At 42.9% G+C, this 24,250-nt stretch overlaps 2 protein-coding genes across 2 annotated transcripts in view; one reads left to right on the forward strand and one right to left on the reverse strand.

The window, feature by feature from the left end:
- ASB14 (ankyrin repeat and SOCS box containing 14) overlaps positions 1–15,340 on the forward strand; it is a 30,823-nt gene extending 15,483 nt beyond the window's left edge. The window contains exons 4-10 of the mRNA XM_075574836.1: positions 4,447–4,578; positions 4,682–4,840; positions 6,358–6,603; positions 7,758–7,929; positions 8,426–8,969; positions 9,846–9,999; positions 11,517–15,340. Coding sequence (XP_075430951.1) covers positions 4,447–4,578; positions 4,682–4,840; positions 6,358–6,603; positions 7,758–7,929; positions 8,426–8,969; positions 9,846–9,999; positions 11,517–11,695 — 1,586 coding nt within the window. The 3' untranslated portion in view covers positions 11,696–15,340. The remainder of the gene's footprint in view (positions 1–4,446; positions 4,579–4,681; positions 4,841–6,357; positions 6,604–7,757; positions 7,930–8,425; positions 8,970–9,845; positions 10,000–11,516) is intronic.
- A 3,701-nt stretch (positions 15,341–19,041) lies between these two features.
- The window catches only part of APPL1 (adaptor protein, phosphotyrosine interacting with PH domain and leucine zipper 1), a 34,176-nt gene continuing 28,967 nt past the window's right edge, over positions 19,042–24,250 (reverse strand). Inside the window, exons 17-22 of the mRNA XM_075574835.1 lie at positions 23,882–24,056; positions 23,524–23,560; positions 22,650–22,796; positions 22,296–22,346; positions 22,021–22,110; positions 19,042–20,911 (exon numbers count right to left, since the gene is read on the reverse strand). Of these exons, the coding sequence (XP_075430950.1) occupies positions 20,762–20,911; positions 22,021–22,110; positions 22,296–22,346; positions 22,650–22,796; positions 23,524–23,560; positions 23,882–24,056 (650 nt within the window). The 3' untranslated portion in view covers positions 19,042–20,761. The remainder of the gene's footprint in view (positions 20,912–22,020; positions 22,111–22,295; positions 22,347–22,649; positions 22,797–23,523; positions 23,561–23,881; positions 24,057–24,250) is intronic.

The raw sequence follows: 24,250 nt of genomic DNA on the forward strand, positions 1-24,250 counted from the left end.
TGATGCATATTCCCCTAAAAGGCATCACAACCTACAACACATCTACCCCCTTCCACGACCCATACTACTAGTATTATTCCTACCCCCTTCCAGGACCCATACTACTAGTATTATTTCTACCCCTTTCCAGGACCCATACTACTAGTATTATTCCTACCCCTTTCCAGGACCCATACTACTAGTATTATTCCTACCCCCTTCCAGGACCCATACTACTAGTATTATTCCTACCCCCTTCCAGGACCCATACTACTAGTATTATTCCTACCCCCTTCCAGGACCCATACTACTAGTATTATTCCTACCCCCTTCCAGGACCCATACTACTAGTATTATTCCTACCCCCTTCCAGGACCCATACTACTAGTATTATTCCTACCCCTTTCCAGGACCCATACTACTAGTATTATTCCTACCCCCTTCCAGGACCCATACTACTAGTACTATTCCTACCCCTTTCCAGGACCCATACTACTAGTATTATTCCTACCCCCTTCCACGACCCATACAACTAGTATTATTCCTACCCCATTCCAGGACCCATACTACTAGTATTATTCCTACCCCCTTCCAGGACCCATACAACTAGTATTATTCCTACCCCCTTCCAGGACCCATACAACTAGTATTATTCCTACCCCCTTCCAGGACCCATACAACTAGTATTATTCCTACCCCCTTCCAGGACCCATACTACTAGTATTATTCCTACCCCCTTCCAGGACCCATACTACTAGTATTATTCCTACCCCCTTCCACGACCCATACAACTAGTATTATTCCTACCCCCTTCCAGGACCCATACTACTAGTATTATTCCTACCCCCTTCCACGACCCATACTACTAGTATTATTCCTACCCCCTTCCACGACCCATACAACTAGTATTATTCCTACCCCCTTCCAGGACCCATACTACTAGTATTATTCCTACCCCCTTCCAGGACCCATACTACTAGTATTATTCCTACCCCCTTCCAGGACCCATACTACTAGTATTATTCCTACCCCCTTCCAGGACCCATACAACTAGTATTATTCCTACCCCCTTCCAGGACCCATACTACTAGTATTATTCCTACCCCCTTCCAGGACCCATACTACTAGTATTATTCCTACCCCCTTCCAGGACCCATACTACTAGTATTATTCCTACCCCCTTCCACGACCCATACAACTAGTATTATTCCTACCCCCTTCCAGGACCCATACTACTAGTATTATTCCTACCCCCTTCCACGACCCATACAACTAGTATTATTCCTACCCCCTTCCAGGACCCATACAACTAGTATTATTCCTACCCCCTTCCACGACCCATACAACTAGTATTATTCCTACCCCCTTCCAGGACCCATAAACTAGTATTATTCCTACCCCCTTCCACGACCCATACTAATAGTATTATTCCTACCCCCTTCCTTGACCCATACTACTAGTATTATTCCTACCCCCTTCCAGGACCCATACTACTAGTATTATTCCTACCCCCTTCCTCGACCCATACTACTAGAATTATTCCTACCCCCTTCCACGACCCATACTACTAGTATTATTCCTACCCCCTTCCACGACCCATACTACTAGTATTATTCCTACCCCCTTCCTCGACCCATACTACTAGTATTATTCCTACCCCCTTCCAGGACCCATACTACTAGTACTTTTCCTACCCCTTTCCAGGACCCATACTACTAGTATTATTCCTACCCCCTTCCTCGACCCATACTACTAGTATTATTCCTACCCCCTTCCAGGACCCATACTACTAGTATTATTCCTACCCCCTTCCAAGACCCATACTACTAGTACTATTCCTACCCCTTTCCAGGACCCATACTACTAGTATTATTCCTACCCCCTTCCTCGACCCATACTACTAGTATTATTCCTACCCCTTTCCAGGACCCATACTACTAGTATTATTCCTACCCCCTTCCAGGACCCATACTACTAGTATTATTCCTACCCCTTTCCAGGACGCATACTACTAGTATTATTCCTACCCCTTTCCAGGACCCATACTACTAGTATTATTCCTACCCCATTCCAGGACCCATACTACTAGTATTATTCCTACCCCATTCCAGGACCCATACTACTAGTACTATTCTTACCCCCTTTCCAGGACCCATACTACTAGTATTATTCCTACCCCTTTCCAGGACTCATACTACTAGTATTATTCCTACCCCCTTCCAGGACCCATACTACTAGTATTATTCCTACCCCATTCCAGGACCCATACTACTAGTACTATTCTTACCCCCTTTCCAGGACCCATACTACTAGTATTATTCCTACCCCTTTCCAGGACCCATACTACTAGTATTATTCCTACCCCTTTCCAGGACCCATACTACTAGTATTATTCCTACCCCATTCCAGGACCCATACTACTAGTACTATTCTTACCCCCTTTCCAGGACCCATACTACTAGTATTATTCCTACCCCCTTCCAGGACCCATACTACTAGTATTATTCCTACCCCTTTCCAGGACCCATACTACTAGTATTATTCCTACCCCTTTCCAGGACCCATACTACTAGTATTATTCCTACCCCTTTCCAGGACCCATACAACTAGTATTATTCCTACCCCCTTCCAGGACCCATACAACTAGTATTATTCCTACCCCCTTCCAGGACCCATATACAACTAGTATTATTCCTACCCCCTTCCACGACCCATACAACTAGTATTATTCCTACCCCCTTCCAGGACCCATAAACTAGTATTATTCCTACCCCCTTCCACGACCCATACTACTAGTATTATTCCTACCCCCTTCCTCGACCCATACTACTAGTATTATTCCTACCCCCTTCCACGACCCATACTACTAGTATTATTCCTACCCCCTTCCTCGACCCATACTACTAGTATTATTCCTACCCCCTTCCACGACCCATACTACTAGTATTATTCCTACCCCCTTCCACGACCCATACTACTAGTATTATTCCTACCCCCTTCCACGACCCATACTACTAGTATTATTCCTACCCCCTTCCTCGACCCATACTACTAGTATTATTCCTACCCCCTTCCAGGATCCATACTACTAGTATTATTCCTACCCCCTTCCAGGACCCATACTACTAGTACTATTCCTACCCCTTTCCAGGACCCATACTACTAGTATTATTCCTACCCCTTTCCAGGACCCATACTACTAGTATTATTCCTACCCCCTTCCTCGACCCATACTACTAGTATTATTCCTACCCCCTTCCTCGACCCATACTACTAGTATTATTCCTACCCCCTTCCAAGACCCATACTACTAGTACTATTCCTACCCCTTTCCAGGACCCATACTACTAGTATTATTCCTACCCCCTTCCTCGACCCATACTACTAGTATTATTCCTACCCCTTTCCAGGACCCATACTACTAGTATTATTCCTACCCCCTTCCAGGACCCATACTACTAGTATTATTCCTACCCCTTTCCAAGACCCATACTACTAGTATTATTCCTACCCCCTTCCAGGACCCATACTTCTAGTATTATTCCTACCCCTTTTCCAGGACCCATACTACTAGTATTATTCCTACCCCATTCCAGGACCCATACTACTAGTATTATTCCTACCCCATTCCAGGACCCATACTAATAGTACTATTCTTACCCCCTTTCCAGGACCCATACTACTAGTATTATTCCTACCCCATTCCAGGACCCATACTACTAGTATTATTCCTACCCCATTCCAGGACCCATACTACTAGTATTATTCCTACCCCCTTCCAGGACCCATACTTCTAGTATTATTCCTACCCCTTTTCCAGGACCCATACTACTAGTATTATTCCTACCCCATTCCAGGACCCATACTACTAGTATTATTCCTACCCCCTTCCAGGACCCATACTACTAGTATTATTCCTACCCCTTTCCAGGACTCATACTACTAGTATTATTCCTACCCCCTTCCAGGACCCATACTACTAGTATTATTCCTACCCCTTTCCAGGACCCATACTACTAGTATTATTCCTACCCCTTTCCAGGACCCATACTACTAGTATTATTCCTACCCCATATCATTATTCTCCCCAATAACATACATACTATATAGTTACAGTATCCACTCCATATATCAGATGTACTCCTGTAACACAGATTTCACCTTTATAAGTCTGCCATATTCAGTGCATCTGTGGCGTCGCTGCAGAATCATTTTTTCAGCTAATTAACTGACCCAGCTTAATTGTTCTTATATTCTGCAATATTTTACTGGTTTCCACTGTACAGCTTCCTGCTCTAAATGTATTTGAAAGCCTATTTAACATGTATCAAATCATTGCACGGATGTTACAAATGTTTCACATGGCTAAGTGTTTCCAGCTGATTACAATTCTTTCACGCGTTGCTCATCGGGAATTGCACCGTTGCATGTGTATGGATCCTCACCTTGTCATTTCACTTCGCACAGGTGATGAAAAGGCTTTAACTGAATTCTGCTCACACACATCTGCATTTCAAGAGGCGGATGACAGAGGCTGGATCCCACTGCACGAGGCAGCCGCGCAGTTGCACGGAAACATTCTGGAAATTGTATTTAAATGTGAGTCATTCTTAGCTTTTCCTATTAATTTTCACCATTTCCAAATATGTAGCATTCACTCTGGATTTGGCAGAAAGTAACCGTTGTTTACAATGTGTTTCAGCTTCAAGTTACAGTGTTAGGGAAAAGACCACTCTACAAGGCGAAACCCCGCTGTATTTGGCAGTAGACGGCTGCAAATTGGAACACGTCAACTTTCTGCTTTCTAACAGCTGTCGCCCCGATGCCAAGAGTGATACTGGAGATTCCCCATTAGTTGTAGGTAACTCAACCTTCTTATTGTTTCTGGCATATTATTGATGGTAGACGGCGTTTGTGGTTGGATTAAAATATCACACGAAAAATTATTGCGGCTGCTAACCCGTTCCACTTACCTGTAACCGCTGAGGGCATCGCAGACACGGAAGTTCCTCCGTGCTGAAAAAACAGAGACTTTAAGCAACCTTTAAGTCCAAGCGTAACTTTACAAATAGATCCACAGGCAGTGCAGGCAGATCCCGGATCTTACGCCGTTCAATGCAGCCAGAAAAACCACAAGCCCAACGCGTTTCCCACCGACAATGAGTGCTTCCTCAGAGCTATAGCATTGTGGGAGTGAAACGCGTTGGGCTGGTGGTTTTCCTGTCTGCTCAATCCCCTGGGAGGTCAAAATAAAGCTGATTTTTCAGAACAACTAATGTTTCAACTTCTCATCCTGGCAAAGAGCGACGCTGATCACTTTTATGGCTGCTACTACAGGGGCCTGCAACACAATGCAACACAATGCAACACAATGCGTTGCTGGTCAGTTTAGAAGCAAAAGGATTACTGCCCCATAAGTTCCCCCAAACAATGTGAGAAACCTCTTTAGTTTGTCATTACTGTGTTTTAGAAGTTAACAAACAACACACAACTTAAATTATTTTCAGCTGGTCTCAGCTGTTGGAGGTTAGTGGCCCCTCCCTCCCAGGTTTTAAGCCCCGCCCCTTCCCACTTCCCTAGTCAGCGGGTCCTTTTCATTTTACTGGATATGGATCCAATGTTGGCCCTTCTCCCTCCTAATAGAGGTAAATGAGAATTTTAATCCTACTATAGGTGTATTAGTATTTTATCTGGTAGTGTTAGGACCTGTGAACAGGGTCTGCCTTGTCGTGGCTCACAGGCTTACAATACTTTGGCCAAAGGGTTAAACTAAATGACCCTTTTTCAAGAGAATATAGAAGTATTTTACTGTGTATTTTTGTCATATTGGATGTAGCATTGGGCTTCTCTGTTGTGTGTTTTAGAAGCACCAGGACTGTGTGGGTAAAGCACAAAATTCACCACATTTAGCAAATAACTGTGCTGTGGATATGTTAAGATCTATTTTCTTCATGGAAAATGAACGCTGGCGATTAGAAGTGTAAAGAAAAGCTCAATATAATTGCCCAATGCAGCATTAAGGGTGGCTAAAGTTTTTACTCTCAAAACGAATAAGAGGGAGCAGTGCTCATATAGAGACATTGGGCCCTATTCAACGCGCTGTAAAGCAGTCTTCCCCTTTCAGGAGAATATTTCCGCTCCTTTCAAATGAATGTTAGCAGATTCAAATAAATAGAGCTGGAACCATCCTGGGGAAGATCACTGACCAGTAATCCCGCTGCACGCTACTTAAACCTTGCACGATTGTACCCAGAAACGTCTCCTTATTTCTCTAAGAAGAAGAGGGTGTGGTGGATGAAATGTTTGTGTTATTGGTGTTTACAATAAATCCAGCCATTTGGACATGTATAAAGATGCTTTGTGTCTTCTCGTTCTTAGCGATACGACACGGATCATACGATATTGCTTCTCTCTTGCTGCGTTTCAAAGCCAATGTGAATTTACTGTGTGTGGATAACAGGACCGCGTTACACGAAGCAGCGAAGCTCGGGCGGAAGGACATGGTGGGTCTTCTGCTTCGTGCCGGGGCCGATGCCAACTCTGCCAGTAACTTTGGGTTCACGCCCTTGGCACTCGCTGCACAGAATGGGTATACAGACGTCATGGAAATCCTCATCCAAAAAGGTACACGATTAAAGCAGCCAGACCCGCTGTGCGATTCTCACTATTCACTGCACAGCATTAAAGAGACCATGCTGCTTACCCAGCCTTGTATGGATGGAAACAACTACTCAGAATGCCCCTGTTTAACACCTCTTTATTGGGAGAATGGCCCGTAACCAACTGTTGAACAATTCATTGTGGGCCTCTCTGTTAACAAAGAGGTTATTATATACACAGGTGATTAAACTCCATTTTCTCTCCTACTTTTGATCCCCATTGTCTTACATTTTTGCAGCTCAACCTCTTCCAGACAAAAGGGAAAATCTGAATAGTCTGCTGAATAGCATCATAGATTACAATTATGGAGTTTTACAGACAAGGGAAAATATTATTCCCTATTGTAGTAAATTATGAACTGGTGAGAATCTTTGTCGGTGTCTCACCTGATAGATATGTTCTCATGTCATTCAAAAAGGAACTTATTCTCAGCTGTCTCAGCTGTTGGAGGTTAGTGGCTCCTCCTTCCCAGGTTTTAAGCCCGCCCCTCCCCACTTCCCAAGTCAGCAGGTCCTTTTTCATTTTACTGGATATAGATCCAATGTTTGTCTTTCTCCCTCCTAATAGAGGTAAATGAGAATTTTAATTCTACTATAGGTCTATTAGTATTTTATCTGGTAGTGGTAGGACCTGCGAACTGGGTCTGCCTTGTCATAGCGCGCATGCTTACAACGCTTTGGCCAAAGGGTTAAACTAAATGACCCCTTTTCAAGAGAATATCTAAGTATTTTACTGTGTATTTTTGTCATATTGGATGTAGCATTGGGCTTCTCTGTCGCTTGTTGTAGTCATTCAAAAATGGTTTCATCAACATAAAATACCAATTACAATTTACATTTGAATACAATTGATCTTAATAGTATACGTGGTTATATTGATAGCTCGGGCTGGAATTGCTATGGCCTTATTTAAAGTACAATGCAATCCATTTCATATATTGAATAGGCATTTCATCGCCACTGGTTGCTGGGCTGTCTATAATAGAATGGCCTGGTGGGTTGCAAGGTGGCTCTGCAGTTTGAAACCATCGTAGGCTGCAGATAGGGGACCGCAGGGCATCGCTCATGTATGACTTGACCAACGTACTGTACATGTCTATGTTCTTTTGCTTCCGATAGGTGCTAATGTTTTGTCCCAGGCATCCGACTCTGCTTCCATTCTGTTTGAAGCTGCTGCTGCAGGTAACCCAGGTGGCCTCTCTCTCCTGTTGGAGTATGGAGCTGATGCCAATGTCCCAAAGCACTCGGGTCATTTACCAATACACAGGGCGGCCTACAGAGGACACCTCTCGTGAGTCACAAATACGCAGTTATTCATTATTAAAACCTGCTAAGTATTAGAAGTATCCGACAGAACTGCAGTGTGACTTGAGTTATCTAGAAGCAAAATGCAGCCAATTACACAATTATGTTAATCCCTTCATTAAAATAACTGCTACTAATCATGATTTGTTCTTGCATAGCAGAACAGTGCCGGCTTTTCAAGGTACACGTCCCTGTCTTGTACAGTCAAATGTTGGTACCCGGGCCTCAGGGGGATGAAGTGACTCGCTGAAACTTTGCCTCTGAAATGGTTTTATCAAATTCAATACCTGTGACAATAGTTTCTTCATTCAATGCCATTAACCACTGCAGAAAGGTAGAAGATTAAATAAGATGAACATGTCTAAATGAAAGAAATCTAAGAATACAGTAGCATGTACATGGATGATGCAACGTATTATAACTATCTGCGGATGTTATTTGTGACTACAATTGTAATGGCTTCTACCGTTTCCCTGCTACAGAGCACTAAAGAAACTGGTCCCAGTGACGGATAATGCAGCCATTAAAAGAAGTGGAATGAGCCCAGTCCACTCGGCAGCTGCAGGAGGACATCCAAAGTGCCTCGATCTTCTCCTCCGATCCGGGTTTGATGTCAACTTCATGCTGGCCCAGAGGGTCCAAAAAGGTTATGACGACGAGAGAAAGTCTGCATTGTACTTTGCAGTTTCAAACGGGGATGTCTCCTCAGCTCATCTCCTTCTGGATGCTGGGGCCCATCCTAACCAGGACCCAGTTAACTGTCTGCAGGTCGCACTTAGAATGGGCAACTATGAACTGGTAAACCTGTTACTCCGTCATGGGTCCAACGTAAACTACGTCTGCAGAGTAAATCCCTTACACTTCCCATCAGCTCTACTGTACGCTCTTAAAGACGAAGTCATGCTGAGGATGTTGCTTAACTATGGATATAACATACATCGATGTTTTGATTGCCCTGATGGGGATACTTTGCATCCCACATATGGATCTGATGGATGGACTTCTACAGTGATCAAAGATACCATGGTACTCAGAGAATATATAATTATTATTTGAAAATAGCACAAAGCCAAGCTCATTAGCTGGCTGAGGAGTTAGAATATGCACCTGGGCTGAAGTTGGCTTCTTAGACTGGTATAAAGTCTCAGTGTGTAGAGATTTAGGAGAGCATCAGCCCAAGTAAGGTAGTTTGGCCCAAGCACAAATCGTCCATCCTGAAATAGCTTCAGAGGTCCACTTATCCATCCTCCCCCTGCACTATGCCAACAATTAGGGCTGGGAAGGGAGTTAAACATGTCATGCATTATTTGTCTTGATATTGTCTTAATTTCCACTATTTCCTTCACTGCATTTACATCAGGGAGGTTATTCACAAACCATGATTCCTTTGCAGAAGAAATTACACACACCACAAACTATTTATTATTAAATAATTCTGACGCGACAAATCTAGAACTCTGCTAACATGGCCGAATGGGTCTGCTTGTTTATATTTGAACAATAAAACCCGTAGACCTGTTTCATTAGTTATCACACTTCTAGATAATGTCGTTTTGGATAGTATAGAATTGCAAGTCTAACTCAACTATGTTCTACCTCTGGGATAGAAAGTAGGATTTATATATACATCACTTTTTACGTTTTGCTTTACTTTATAAAAAAATATATTGCACATTGCAGTAATTTTCTGGAATGTCAGTGAATCAGTTAAGTCAGCGTAATGTTACATATGCTGCTCTCAGACATGGAAATGTCCTGCGTTTCACTGGAGCCTCACTGCATCGCTGTAGTAATGACATAGAATAGGAGATACAGGGGGAGAGAGATTTTGATGCACTACAAATCATTGACTTGATTGTCTTGTTCTGCACCTTCTGGATAATCAGACTTTTTCTTTTCTAGTTCTGTGAGGTGATATCACTGACCTGGTTCAAACACCTCTCTGGGAACGTTGTGCGGATCATGCTGGATTATGTTGACCACGTACAGTTTTGCTGTAAATTGACAGGAGTTCTTGTTCAACAGAAACTTTGGCCCGAAATCAACACGATATCAAGCAAGTATCTGCAGATCTTACATAACTATTGTTCAAAAAAACAAAAAGAAAAACAGCGCAAAACCTCATTGTGTAGTATTAAATATATTGTGAATATATCAGCTGGTAAGTATCACACGTACATCATTAAAATGGTAAAAGGACATAACATGTTGGGGACCTGACTCCCTGACGAAGTATTTAATTACGAAACGCGTATGAAGGAGGTGCACACGCTAGCGCCGTTCCATATTTGTTTGTGGGTTCCTAGCGCACTGCGGTAGTGTTTCCACACGGATACTCCCACCCGCTACCAGTCTACACCACCAGTGACGTCCAAGACGCGACGGAGTCGCAGTGACATCATTGGCAGTTCCCCTAGAATCCGATACCGGGATCTGAGTGTACCAGCGTTCCTGTGAGGCTCTATTTCGTGCTCCACACAGACGATTGAGACGGAGACAAAGAGACGATCCACAGCAGCCCAGGAGAACAATCTTAATCCCTGGATCGGCCTGCATCTGACGGGATCTGGTGTGGAAGAGCGGGTGTAGTGGTAACATGTCCCCAACATGTTATGTCCTTTTACCATTTTATTGATGTACGTGTGATACTTACCAGCTGATATATTCACAATATATTTAATACTACACAATGAGGATTTGCGCTGTTTTTCTTTTTGTTTTTTTCACTAGTGTTATGCTTTGTGGAGCCAATCCATGATCTTTACAGCAGCAGCCTCAGAGTTTACCACAAGAAGTCACAGGTTTTATTAAAATTATTTAACTTGGTCTGAACACTTTTCTATTGCAATTAGCACTTACTCACTGGAGTAGAAACAATTCACTTCTATTTGAAACACGTTGCTATTTCACTTGCACTATTTTGTGCGCGGTTCCTATTTATTTTATTTCACATAACTATTGTTCGTCTTGATTGAAACACGCTTACTTTGTTGGGGCCTAATATATGGATTTAAGAATACGTTTGGATAAATAAATACATCATCACCGCTTTGAATCCAAATGTGAATTTCTAGCATATCAATTTAAACAAATATATCTGGGGAGATTGATAACATTTGTTTTATGGATCCACAGTAGTGTATTGTATCAGTTTCCAAGGTTAATATAGGAAGTTTCCTAAATAATCAGTGTAATAACCCTCAGGTTTACCAGCTACAATATATAGATACAATATAGATCAGGGGTGGCCAACTCCATTCCTCAAGGGCCACCAACAGTTCAGGGTTTACGAATATCCCTGCTTCAGCACTGGTGGCTCACCTGTGCTGAAGCAGGGATATCCTTAAAACCTGACCTGTTGTTGGCTGTTGGGGACTGGAGTTGGCCACTTCTGATATAGATGAATACATCTATTTTAGCCCTGCAACTAAAGGCGAGCACTGGAATTACTGCTGTTGGAATCTCCATAGAATGCTTCCTCATCATAGAACGTGAAGCACTAATGTACACATCAGCCTCACAGTCAGAGCAGCGCTCCTCTTACCAGGCTTTTCTCCTGCACGTTTGTTACAGTGAATCCTCGCTTGTTGAAACATCTGTGCCGCCTGAAGATCAGGAAGTGCATGGGCCGCCTACACCTGCGCTGTCCCGTGTTCATGTCATTCCTCCCACTGCCCAACCGCCTGAAAGACTATATCCTTTACAAGGAATATGACCTGTACGGGCAAGGGAACTTGGTGCCAACATGGTGACGCGGCCACAGCACCACACACACGAACCACCGCACCACACACACGCACCACAGCACCACACACACGAACCACCGCACCACACACACGCACCACAGCACCACACACGCACCACAGCACCACACACACGCACCACAGCACCACACACACGCACCACAGCACCACAGCACCACACACACGCCCCACCGCTTCTACAGCTTGAAGCACCTTACTGCATTGATGTCGTCTGAGTTTAACATGCAGGAAGTGGTCATAGAATAAAGCAGGAGTGGCCATCTCCAGTCCAGCCACCAACAGGACAGGGTTTAAGGATATCCCTGCTTCAGCACCTGCGCTGAAGCATTGATAACCCTAATGACGGGCCTGTCGGTGGCCCGTGAGGACTGGAGGAGGCCGCTCCTGGAATAGAGCAATTTCTTTTTAACAGTGGTGACTGCAATCTCTAATTCAGCGTCTTTTCTAAAATTGTTTCCATTTGTATTTATTTTTGACATCACTGGGCAGCACAATTACTTTTCTAACATTAATATTTGATGAAAACCAGACACTAGCACAAATAAAGCGCCACTTTAAGGCAGCGTGACTGTATCTCACTGTCCTGCCCGGTAATATACATTTGAACCGTCCAGTTTTAACGTTAGCAAAGCACAGCGGGCACATTTTACTATGCGCGGTTTTGATTACAAGTGTCACAAGGTAACAACGTGGCAGAATACTGCAAACCATTAATAAGGGGGATTTATAATCAAACCTCAACTAACCCATTGTAGATGCTGAACATATATCCAATTGTAATGAAGGCCTAAAATGTGCTGTTAGTGTGCTGTGGTTTCCAATGTTGGAATTAAGTGCACAGGACTAAATGGTTCAGGATGTTCAAATGAAGCTTATTATATTATTATATATCTGTCCTGATCATGTGTAATATATTTTAGCATTGCTGTACCTGCTTTAAAATATTTTTGAAAGATTTCTTTACTCCAATTACCATAGTTTCCGCAGATTAAATAATCCAAAAACATGTGAAAATAATGTGTTTGATAAACGTCTGTTCTGGAGCAAAGTTTCAACAGTCTTAACCGGTTTTGTGTGTAAAACATTCATATTAAACTGAATTTCAATGGACTAGAAATATAATTTTAGGATTGTTGGGTGAAGTCATTTTTGGTTATAAAATAAAGTCGTCTGCATCATTTCCGATACATTACGCAGCCACGGGCTTCTAATTTCTGTGACCTTTCAATGATTTATTGGTTTTTTATCATCGCTATAACATTTTGAAGCTTTATTCGTTTTATGCACAAACTTAGTAACGCCGAGTACATGAAGCTGTAACAAGATTCTAGATGTTTATATTAAACAGTGGCTGCGTGTGCAACATCTGGAATTTAAAGCTATTGAAGCCTGTGAGTAATAGCACTTAAAAACTTTGCGCACCCCTGTAATATAGGGCTACTGCCCATTACCTGCCAGTGATGATAAAGACAACTCGGCAATCACTCCAGGACGTGCAATCCTTGTAGCAGCAGCAGGTGTAATAGATTATAGAAGCACAGTCAAAATCCAGGAAATAAATATTCCAGGGCAACTCCAGATAACATAAAAACTATTTATTACACAATCAGCGATCTGGAGTTGCCATGGAATATTTGTTTCCTGGATTTTGGCTGTGCTTCTATCATCTACTACATCTATATACCCTCTTACATGCCTGCTTTTTTAATGTAAATAAATCTAATTTAGCTAGCCTATCCTCATAAATCAGATTATCCATCCCCTTTATTGTCGTGGCTCTTCTCTGCACTTTTTCTACTTTCATTATGTCGTTTATGGAGGGGAGCCCAAAAATGTTCTCCATATTCAAGGTGTGCTCTTATGAATGGCTTTATAGAGGGGCATAATTATATTTAATTGTCTTCCATGCATTCCCCATTTAATGCAAGATAAGATCTTATTTGCCTTTGCAATAGTGCCCAATGTCAGGCAGTGGTTGCAAAGCCTGCTGTCGTCTACAAGCACTCCTAAATCCTTCTTCATCAAGGATTTACCTAATTTTTCCCCATTTCATTTGTAAGTGGCCTGTTTATTCTTGCTTCCCAAATGCATAAGCTTACATATATCTGTATTAAACCTCATTTGCCATTTATTTACCTGCTCAAGGTTCCAGTCTCTCCAAGTCCTTCTGGAGAAAAATGATATGCTGCTCTGATTTTATTACCTTACACAATTTAGTGTCATCAGCAAAGATGGAGACTTTACTCTCGATGCCAACCTCAAGGTCATTAATAAACAAGTTAAAAAGCAGTGGTCCCAGGATCGATCCCGGAGGCACTCCATTCACAACTTTAGCCCAACCTGAAAAGGTTCCATTTATGACAACTCTGTTTATTTAGCATTCCCAAATAAAAGTATTATTTAGTCCCCCCTGTGGATCACATTAAAGATGGCATCATTTTTTCTTGTCTTTTTGACACAAATCCTTTTAATACATTATGACTGCAAGTAATTCATGGTCAGTGAGCAGGTTAAGAGGCGGCTGTATTCTTCTTTTCAACAACCTGCACAATTATAGGAACCTATAAAACCAGCGCAATGTTTAACAAAAGCCGCACAAAGCATACATTCTGAAAATGTTTAAAAAAACAAACATTCACATTTTTTTGTTTTGCTTCTGGTAATAATATGATATATGTACTTTGACATTGTTACATGCTTTTCAGTTTTGCACACATCTATTTCCACCACCTTAAGACATACAAATGTTAGAAAAGAAACCATATACCGATGCCCCAATACCATGGAAGAGAGATCAGGTTACCTGAAGTTATTTTGCAACGGAAATCGGACAACCAGCACCATGAACAATTCCGAGCCCAAGTTATATTTCATTAAAAGAGTGAACGGAAACATAAGTTGGCGGCGTGAAATTTGTACACACGTTAAATGTAGGAACAACCGTTAGTCAAACAATATTTTGAATTAATTTGAGCAAATCATTTTGGATCCTTGAAGTCCAAGCAAGCAGTGAGGATACTTACTAGTACTACGTGAATAAGACCAACATTGCTGAAAAATAACCTCATGAATAGACTTTCTACTGTTACATTGTAACCTTGAGCTCGTCTTGTGAGCCTGTATCTTGTAATATTTCCGTTCAAAAGCAATTTAATGGGAATCCTCCAGTGATGTGACCACCACAGCTGGCAGTGGTGCCGATGCCAGTTAACATTGCTACATCTGTATACGACTTCCACAAAAGGTATTACAGATGTATAAAAAATATGAATGCCGTTTAGAACGATTGACACATCACGGCCATGTGACATCAAAATCCAGACATTACCAACCTGGGTTTATATTTTCAGATCCAAGCAAGTTTCCCCAATGACTTGGATTTCAATATTTGGCTACGTGCTTTTTCGGGGGTGGCCAACTGCAGCCCTCAAGGGTCACCAATAGGTCAGGTTTTCAGGATATCCCTGCTTCAGCACAGGTGGCTCACTCAGTAGCTCAGTCTTGGCTGAGCCACTGATTGTGCTGAAGCAGTAATAGAGGAGCCTAAACGCATTACAAATTAAGATTGCATCCCCCATGTATTTCTTGACTGAGATACACAATAAAGGGTCTATACTACATTAAAGGCGTTTTTGTGTGTGAAAACACCCAACTTCGCACGGACACTTCCCACAATATTTATTAAAGAGTTGAAAAATTGGAGATATTTAGGGGGGGAAATCGGAACTGTGAAGGGGAGGGGGGGGGGGGAAATGGAGATGTGAAAGGGGGGTGAGCGTAGAGCGAGGGGGAGCGGGAAAATTGTATCCCGGGTATATCAGCTAGTATTTATTAAAGAGTTCTCACATGTCCAAACCGTGCAACAACTGTTTGATTGTGATTTAAAAAAACAATTTGGTTTGTGCTGTACACAAATAATAATTAAAACAAAAACACCCTCACAATAGGAGGCGCAAAGCTGCTATTAAATAAAAACAGCTCAACTGCATTTCGCCAGGAAATTCTCGCCAACTCCGCTGAGGTTTCCCGCCTCCGATTATTGCAGGCGAGATTAAGGATTTGATAGAGGCGAGTGAAAGCCGATTGACACCTACAGTATAATGTATATTTCTGCATATAGATCTCACAACGCCCTGTATAGGTTAAGTTGTTTGTCACACGTATAAGTAGAGAGGGTGGTTACTGTAATTGACTCGAAACAGATATGATGGAAATTAGATGCTTTCTGCAGCAATATTTCTACATAATCATGGTTAATGAATATTGAGAAAACTGCTTTTCATTGCATCAAAATGCATCCTGTTTCTCAGAAATGTTGCATGTCAAAATGCACCGTTTAATGAATAAACCCCTAAATGTAAACATCTTTAAAAGAAAAATGTTATAAGAAAAGAAAAACTAAAAAAAAATTACAAAAATGATGCTCAAATTTAAACAGCTTCTCCTCTGCAATATCACCCAAAATGTTGTATTCTAACGGGAACTATTTCTGCAAATTTTTTCTCATAACGTTGTCTGTTTTTAGATCGTTTTACACCATGATGTACCAGCAAAGGGTGTCATTTTCTGCATCAATGTACCAGCAAAGGGTGTCATTTTCTGCATCAATGTACCAGCAAAGGGTGTCATTTTCTGCATCAATGTACCAGCAAAGTGTGTCATTTTCTGCATCAATGTAAAGAGGTCTTTGCTCCACGTTTTGCGCTGTTTGTGTGACCGTTGCGATTGGTGGGGCGACAATAGGCGTTACATGACGCACAGATGAGAAGCACCAAAACGTGCGTCTTGTATTTGCGTCAACTTTCCTGCCCAACAGGTAACACTTTCATACATTTGACACAAACGCGAGCAGAAAATGGAGCAATGCGTCCAAACTCACGTCTATTTGCACCTTCTTTGCACTGACACCTCTCCTCCTTACGAGGTCTTGTGCAAGTTTAAGAATTGACGCAACTAAAATCTGGTTTCTCCAGGACCAGTACGCAAGTAGGATTGTGCACTATAAACCACAAGCCAATTCCAATATAGCCTCGGAGCCCCTGCCTCTTAATTCCATCGCTGCCGATGGGGGCCTGCTAAGCACTGGAACAGCGGTGGGATTAACCCCCGCAACACAACGAGCCTGTACTATGTAGCTTTATTTTCTATGTTATAGTCTGTGAGACAATGATTGTAAATGCTGACAAATCTGTAAAAAAAATCATGTGTTTCTAAGAGAATTTATCCTCGTACACACAAATAGGTAGTTCTCTCTAAGAAAGCCTTAAAATGGTAAAATAATTTATTCCACGATTCAATGAAATAAAAAATGTAAAAAAAAAAAATATATAGTTTTTATTTTGCTTATCTTTTGGTTTGACTAAATTCCCTTATTAACACCATGTAAATGTGCTATTAATTGTACTGTTTATTTTACAGCGATTAGTGCAAAAGGTTACATTTACATACTAAAACTGTTGGTCTGAGTTTAGGTCGCAAATAACATGAAGTTTTCCACCCGAATAAAACAATAATAATAATAATAAAACACACTTTCATTTGACCAGTAGACCGGATTCCATGAACATCTCAGTGTTGTTCCTACGGGACTTGCTTGCATAATAACAACTCCAAGTACATCGGGAGCTGAACGGTGACGACGTTACTGCCGGAAAGGACTTATTTGGAATTGTCTTTAAAAACTTACAACACAGTTAAAGATAATGTCCCAATTACTTAAAGGAAGCTAATTGTCTATGTTTACATTGTTCATGTATATGGGAGATGATACGGGTATCTTTTACGTATATGTTATACAAAGGATGTTCTCTTTTTGTACAATGCGATACTATTTGTATTGACAAAAAATTTGCAATAAAATTGAAGTTATAAAAAAAAGAAAGGATAATGTCCCAAAATAAACCAATGGCAAATACATCGTTAATGTGCCAAAGTTTGGTGACTGAAGCCTTGAAAATTGAATATGAGACGTAGGAGTTAATTTAGCTTCTTTATCTTCTACGTACATCAGGAGAGCTCAACACCAGTCCTCAAGTCCCAATCCCCCCATCCCCTCTCTCAGGTTTTCAGGATATCCCTGCTTCAGCACAGGTGGCTCAGAGGCTGTCATCTCTGCTCTACGTTACCAAGTATTCCCTTCCCTCTCTTCCTTTGCTAAGGTGAATTCCGACTGTAACTAATACTAAAGTCACATAACATACTTTTAATTGTTTCATTGATATAAGAAGGCATCAAAATGGCAGAGATTTAGCCTGTTTGGTGTCTCACAGCCCAGAGGTCACTTTCATACCGGCCACAATCAGTGCGGTGTTCAGCCAGCAGCAGAGTACAGGAACGTCCCACCCCTCTCCACGGTCTCACCCCTTTCAGTTAAAGGGGAGGTAGGGGCCCTCACAATGACAGTGCGAGTTGGGGTACAGCAGATTCTGGGGGGACAGAAGACGGCCCTCCAGCGGTCCTGGTGAAGGTCTGCACTAGGAACGAAACGTTGATCATTGTACTTTTGCACTCAAACATTTTGTCAGGACCACTGGAAGTCGTCTTTCTTCCCAGTATCATCCCTTTCAGAGCCACTACAGAAGAATGTATTTGTCCTTAAGGGGGCAACGCAAGGTGGTCTTCACTTTGTTTCCATGTATCATATAATAGTTTTGTGCATGCTGCACTACTCTCATTCAGGACTTTATACACTAGTGTGTGGTAACTACAGTAGCGAATTGTGCTACCCCCGTTTAGTGATTAAGCACCTAAATAGAATATAACAAGCACTGCTGCGTAAGCGCAGGAGAAACCCCCATTTCAAAAACACTACAGATTTCAGCACTGTTAGATTTTTGTTAATGTGACATTTTAATGAGCTTTGCTTCTTTCTCAGATCAGATTATTTCTGCCAACATTCCCTCTTTGTTCTAGAGAGCAGAGCGATGAGTGTGAATGCAGGAGCGACACTTACACTACTGCTGGGTGTGGGTACCCAGAATATATTGTATAGCAGGAGTGGCCAACTCCAGTCCTCAAGGGCTACCAACAGGTCAGGTTTTCAGGATATCCATGCCTCAGCACAGGTGGCTCATTCAATGGCTCAGTCAACAACTAAGCCATTGATTGAGACACCTGTGCTGAAGCATGGATATCCTGAAAACCTGACCCGTTGGTGGCCCTTGAGGACTGGAGTTGGCCAGCCCTGCTGTATAAGATTACAAATATTCGTTTTCTCTAGACAGAACAATACGTGTTCTAGGTCCCTCAAGGGAATAAAGGGTTAAAGTTGGAATTAAGTGGCGTCTTGAAATCCCGCTGGCTTAGAGATACTGTTTTGTGCTCATACATTTCAGTTACAGTAACAAAGATTTATTGCAAAAATCAAATATGGGAGATACCGCCCCGATTATGCGTATTAAAAGAAACCTGAACAACAATACATTTATCAGCACAACAATGAACTGAATTCAGGAAAGACAACCTGCCCCAGTGCCCATCACTTCTTACACAGCCTTCTCCAACCTGCCCCAGTGCCCATCACTTCTTACACAGCCTTCTCCAATACACCCCAGTGCCCATCACTTCTTACACAGCCTTCTCCAACCTGCCCCAGTGCCCATCACTTCTTACACAGCCTTCTCCAATACACCCCAGTGCCAATCACTTCTTACACAGCCTTCTCCAATTCACCCCAGTGCCCATTACTTCTTACACAGCCTTCTCCAACCTGCCCCAGTGCCCATCACTTCTTACACAGCCTTCTCCAATTCACCCCAGTGCCCATCACTTCTTACACAGCCTTCTCCAACCTGCCCCAGTGCCCATCACTTCTTACACAGCCTTCTCCAACCTGCCCCAGTGCCCATCACTTCTTACACAGCCTTCTCAAATTCACCCCAGTGCCCATCACTTCTTACACAGCCTTCTCCAATGCACCCCAGTGCCAATCACTTCTTACACAGCCTTCTCCAATTCACCCCAGTGCCCATCACTTCTTACACAGCCTTCTCCAATGCACCCCAGTGCCAATCACTTCTTACACAGCCTTCTCCAATGCACCCCATTGCCCATCACTTCTTACACAGCCTTCTCCAATGCACCCCATTGCCCATCACTTCTTACACAGCCTTCTCCAATGCACCCCTGTGCCAATCACTTCTTACACAGCCTTCTCCAATACACCCCAGTGCCAATCACTTCTTACACAGCCTTCTCCAACCTGCCCCAGTGCCCATCACTTCTTACACAGCCTTCTCCAACCTGCCCCAGTGCCCATCACTTCTTACACAGCCTTCTCCAACCTGCCCCAGTGCCCATCACTTCTTACACAGCTTTCTCCAATGCACCCCAGTGCCCATCACTTCTTACACAGCCTTCCCCAACCTGCCCCAGTGCCAATCACTTCTTACAAAGCCTTTCCCAACCTGCCCCAGTGCCAATCACTTCTTACACAGCCTTCCCCAACCTTCCCCATTACCCATCACTTCTTACACAGCCTTCTCCACTACACCCCAGTGCCATCACTTCTTACACAGCCTTCTCCACTACACCCCAGTGCCAATCACTTCCTACACAGCCTTCTCCACTACACCCCAGTGCCAATCACTTCCTACACAGCCTTCTCCACTACACCCCAGTGCCATCACTTCTTACACAGCCTTCTCCACTACACCCCAGTGCCATCACTTCTTACACAGCCTTCTCCACTACACCCCAGTGCCATCACTTCTTACACAGCCTTCCCCAAACTGCCCCGGCATCTTTAACACGGACAGCTTCCCCCAGAGATGGACTATTTGTACAATTAGGGCATTTCTGAAGAAATCAAAGCATCTGAAACTCATTCTCGTTTCCGCCCAGCAAAATCCCGATGCCATGTAACCACTTACAATGACTGTTCCCCAAAAAAGAGCCGATTGTGTTTTTTTAAAGGCAAAATAAAGCGCAGCAGCATCGTCAATTCATGAAAAAGGCTTTCGTTAGGGGGGAAAAAAAGGATATTGTTTTGCATGCGTCTTGTGCCATTAGTAGAGCGATGTAGCAGCGCTGGCGATCGCTCGCTTATTTGTATTCTCACGCGTCCGACTCTCGTTTCTTCTTTCCATCCTCTCCCGCGTCGCTGTCCTCCGATTGGCTGCTGCTAAGAACTACAAACTGTCCCTCGGTGCCGGCCTGAATGGGCCTGCTGGACGCAGCTATTAAACGGCTCTGCTCCTCCAGGTCCTGACATAACAAGATTGTTCAAAAGACAATTATAACGATTATAACGATGGGGTAAAAGTACAAGGACTGGGGGCTTTAAAAAAGCCTCGTTAGAGCAGCAGGGGCTTAAAATACATGCGTTGTGTTGATGCAAATGAGAACCCTTTTGCTGCTAGAGAGGTCTGTCACACATTGCAATGGGAAGGAAGATGGACCCTAAAAGGTTGTTTAAGTATATTAATAACAAAAAGATTAGTAAAGAGAACACAAGGCCCTTTCAGTGTGAGACGGGCAGGCACATTACTGGGGAGATAAAGGACAAGGCTGAGGTATTAAACACATTATTTACCTCTGTATATGCCAAGGAGGAATCAATTGTGACAATATTGAAATAGGAGGAAGCCACAAGACCAGCGTTAACTAACATTTGGTTAAAACAGGAAGCGTATAGGGGACATGGTTGGTAAAATGATGGTAAATAAGGCACCAGGTTCTGATGGCATGCACACAAGAGTTATTAAGGAGCTTAATACGGATACGGTCAGCAGGAAGAATTATTTATGTAATTACAATTTAGCATGTGTCCGACATGTGGTGCACTGAATATCTTTGCTTATGCCCGGGCAACGACACGCCCACTCCAGGACTTCCTCCAGCCAAGAAGAGGGCGTTAAATAAAAGTTTTACTTATTTATAATAACGAATGCCAACATTTTTTTGTTTTTGAAAGAGATGAGTGAAAGTGCAATGGTTCCTAGATTGTGGGACTTGTATTAGGGACATAGGGGGGATTTATAATGCGCAGAAATAGGACCACACGTCAGGGGCGGCCAACTCCAGTCCTCAAGGGCCACCAACAGGTCAGGTTTTCAGGATATCCCAGCTTCTGCACAGGAGGCTCAGTCTTCCATTGAGCCCCCTGTGCAGAAGCAGGGATATCCTGCAAACCTGACCTGTTGGAGGCCCTTGAGAACTGGACTTGGCCGCCCCTGCTGTACAGTATGATTCGGATTCTCGGTCGCGGTGTGATAAATTGCAAATACGTGCCGGGTATTTAAATTTGGGTTTCCTCGGCCCAGTAAGTCTTGCTACCTCTGAAGGTAAAACCCTGTTGTTTATTTCCATGTTACCTTTTCTATCTGTTTCTGTTTGCTGATTTCTTTCTGTTGTTTCTCTTTGACTTTCTCTATTTCCTTCTGTTTTTCTGAAGCTCTACGATCCTGAGAGAGGCGAGGAGGGGAAGGTGAGACGGAAACACATCAGTGAAACATACCAAAACATGCACAGGGCTAGCTAACTAACACACCACACAAGTACTGCATATCACATTATGCTTGATGCATACGTCTGCAAAGCTAGCACACAGTTAACTATGAAACAACATAAAATGTCAGGGAACACTTACCAATTCTGCATGAAGGGCAATCTGTTTTGCCAATCCAACCGAATCACAAATCTGTTTGCAAAAACAGAAAACGCAATGAAATTAACAGTATACAAAACACACACCCAGAAAAATTACATTTGAGAACAATAGCACACACAGCACAGTTACTAACATTTATAATATGAAAAGTGGCAGGTTAAATGTGCAATTATGACCCAAGTGAAGTAGTAAAAACGACATGTGTGATTGATGTTTTAAGACAATTAGATAAGTTTACAAACGTCTCAACTTTCAAAACGTTTTTCAAAATGATTAAACCTTGTTGGACAGTTAGCTGCTCTGTATTAGAGAGATCGGGATGCACAGAAATACCTTTTCACCCTCGTTGTTTGACTCGAATATGTAGCACACAGAGACTGGGCGACCTTCAGCTCGACCTCCAGCTGTACGGAGCACAAAGCCAAACAGCCGCTTATTCTCCTGGTGGGTGGCACATAAAACCACGTTGGGCAGAGGGAACTGGAAAAGAAGACGTATCGGGTGGTACAGTATTTCACAAGAGGATCAGAGACAGCTCGCCTGCTTTAAGTGTCATATCTTTCACATATTGTGCTTTGAAGTATGTTGGAGAGTAAAGTATGCTTAATAATGAATACTGTGTTAGCACAATGACCAGACTGGAGATTATATATTGTTCGACTATAACGGACAGCAATAAATACATTCTTAAAGACTGGATTTATTACCCTCCTGGCTCAATATAAAAAGGACACAAAGAACATATGCTATAGAAGCTTTCCTCTGTCGACTGCCATCCTCTCCAGAAGCAAATACTTAATAGTTTTGAATATTTGAGCAGTTTTAAAAGTAAATCAATGTGTCCAAGTGTTTTGGGGGGAAAAAAGCTACTTAAAAAAAAAAAATAATCTCGATTCCTCTTAGAAGTTGTATCATTGTAAATTCAGATTGTGTTTGAGAGTCTGGCCTGAGAAGGTTGGTCGATGTGATCAAGGTTTGGGAAACACCAGGGTTAGACAATACAAACTCTGCTTGGGGGGGAGAGGGGGGGATACAAACTCTGCTTGGGGGGGAGAGAGGGGGGGATACAAACTCTGCTTGGGGGGAAGAGAGGGGAAAACAAACTCTGCTTGGGGGGGAGAGAGGGGGGGATACAAACTCTGCTTGGGGGGGAGAGAGGGGGAAACAAACTCTGCTTGGGGGTGTGAGGGGGGGGATACAAACTCACCCTGAGCCTTGTGACTTGTGTCTGTGGATCAATCAATCTAGAAAGATGATTAAGAAATGAAAGAGGGGGAGGTTAGCTCCAAAAGGGTGAACACGTCAGTGGAAGAGCTCCTAAGGGTCTCCTTATGAACAATTACTCTGCTGCAATAAAAAGCAATACCAAGTATAACTATGCACACCAGCCATACAAGGGCTATATTCACTGAAGTGTGATTGCCTTTGTGAATTCTTCAAGGGAACGTCTCTTAATGAGCTGCTACTGCTTGCAGCGCAGTAATTACAGCTGCAGAGCAATGCCCGGCACATGCGTTCTGTACACTTTGCTGCTATTAAAGTCTTAATGATATCATAGGACTTACTTTAAACAGTCACAGGTAACTAGGAGGTGGGATTCGGTCATCCTGAAGATGTTATGGATTGCCCGGGCTGCTAGGATTTGCCGCATTGTTTCATAAACAACCTCCGTACTCTCTTCTGCTTTTACTTCCATCGAGCCCAGGAATCGTACGATGTACAACTGATGGAGGATACAGTCTGTAGGAGAAGAGAGAAGCCTGATAATGTGTAACAATCGCTGAGCTGCTTCTTCGGAAGCGAGCAGCCAGGATAATAACCGTGAACGTTTCACAGTGACGTGGGTTCTAAATAAACACCCCGCGTGGAACAACCCGCGTTTGCACGCTGCATGTTGGCGAATGTCGGCGCTGTTACCTCTGGGGATGAATGGA

The sequence above is a fragment of the Ascaphus truei genome, chromosome 17 (assembly GCF_040206685.1).
Source record: "Ascaphus truei isolate aAscTru1 chromosome 17, aAscTru1.hap1, whole genome shotgun sequence".
Taxonomy (NCBI): Eukaryota; Metazoa; Chordata; class Amphibia; order Anura; family Ascaphidae; genus Ascaphus; species Ascaphus truei.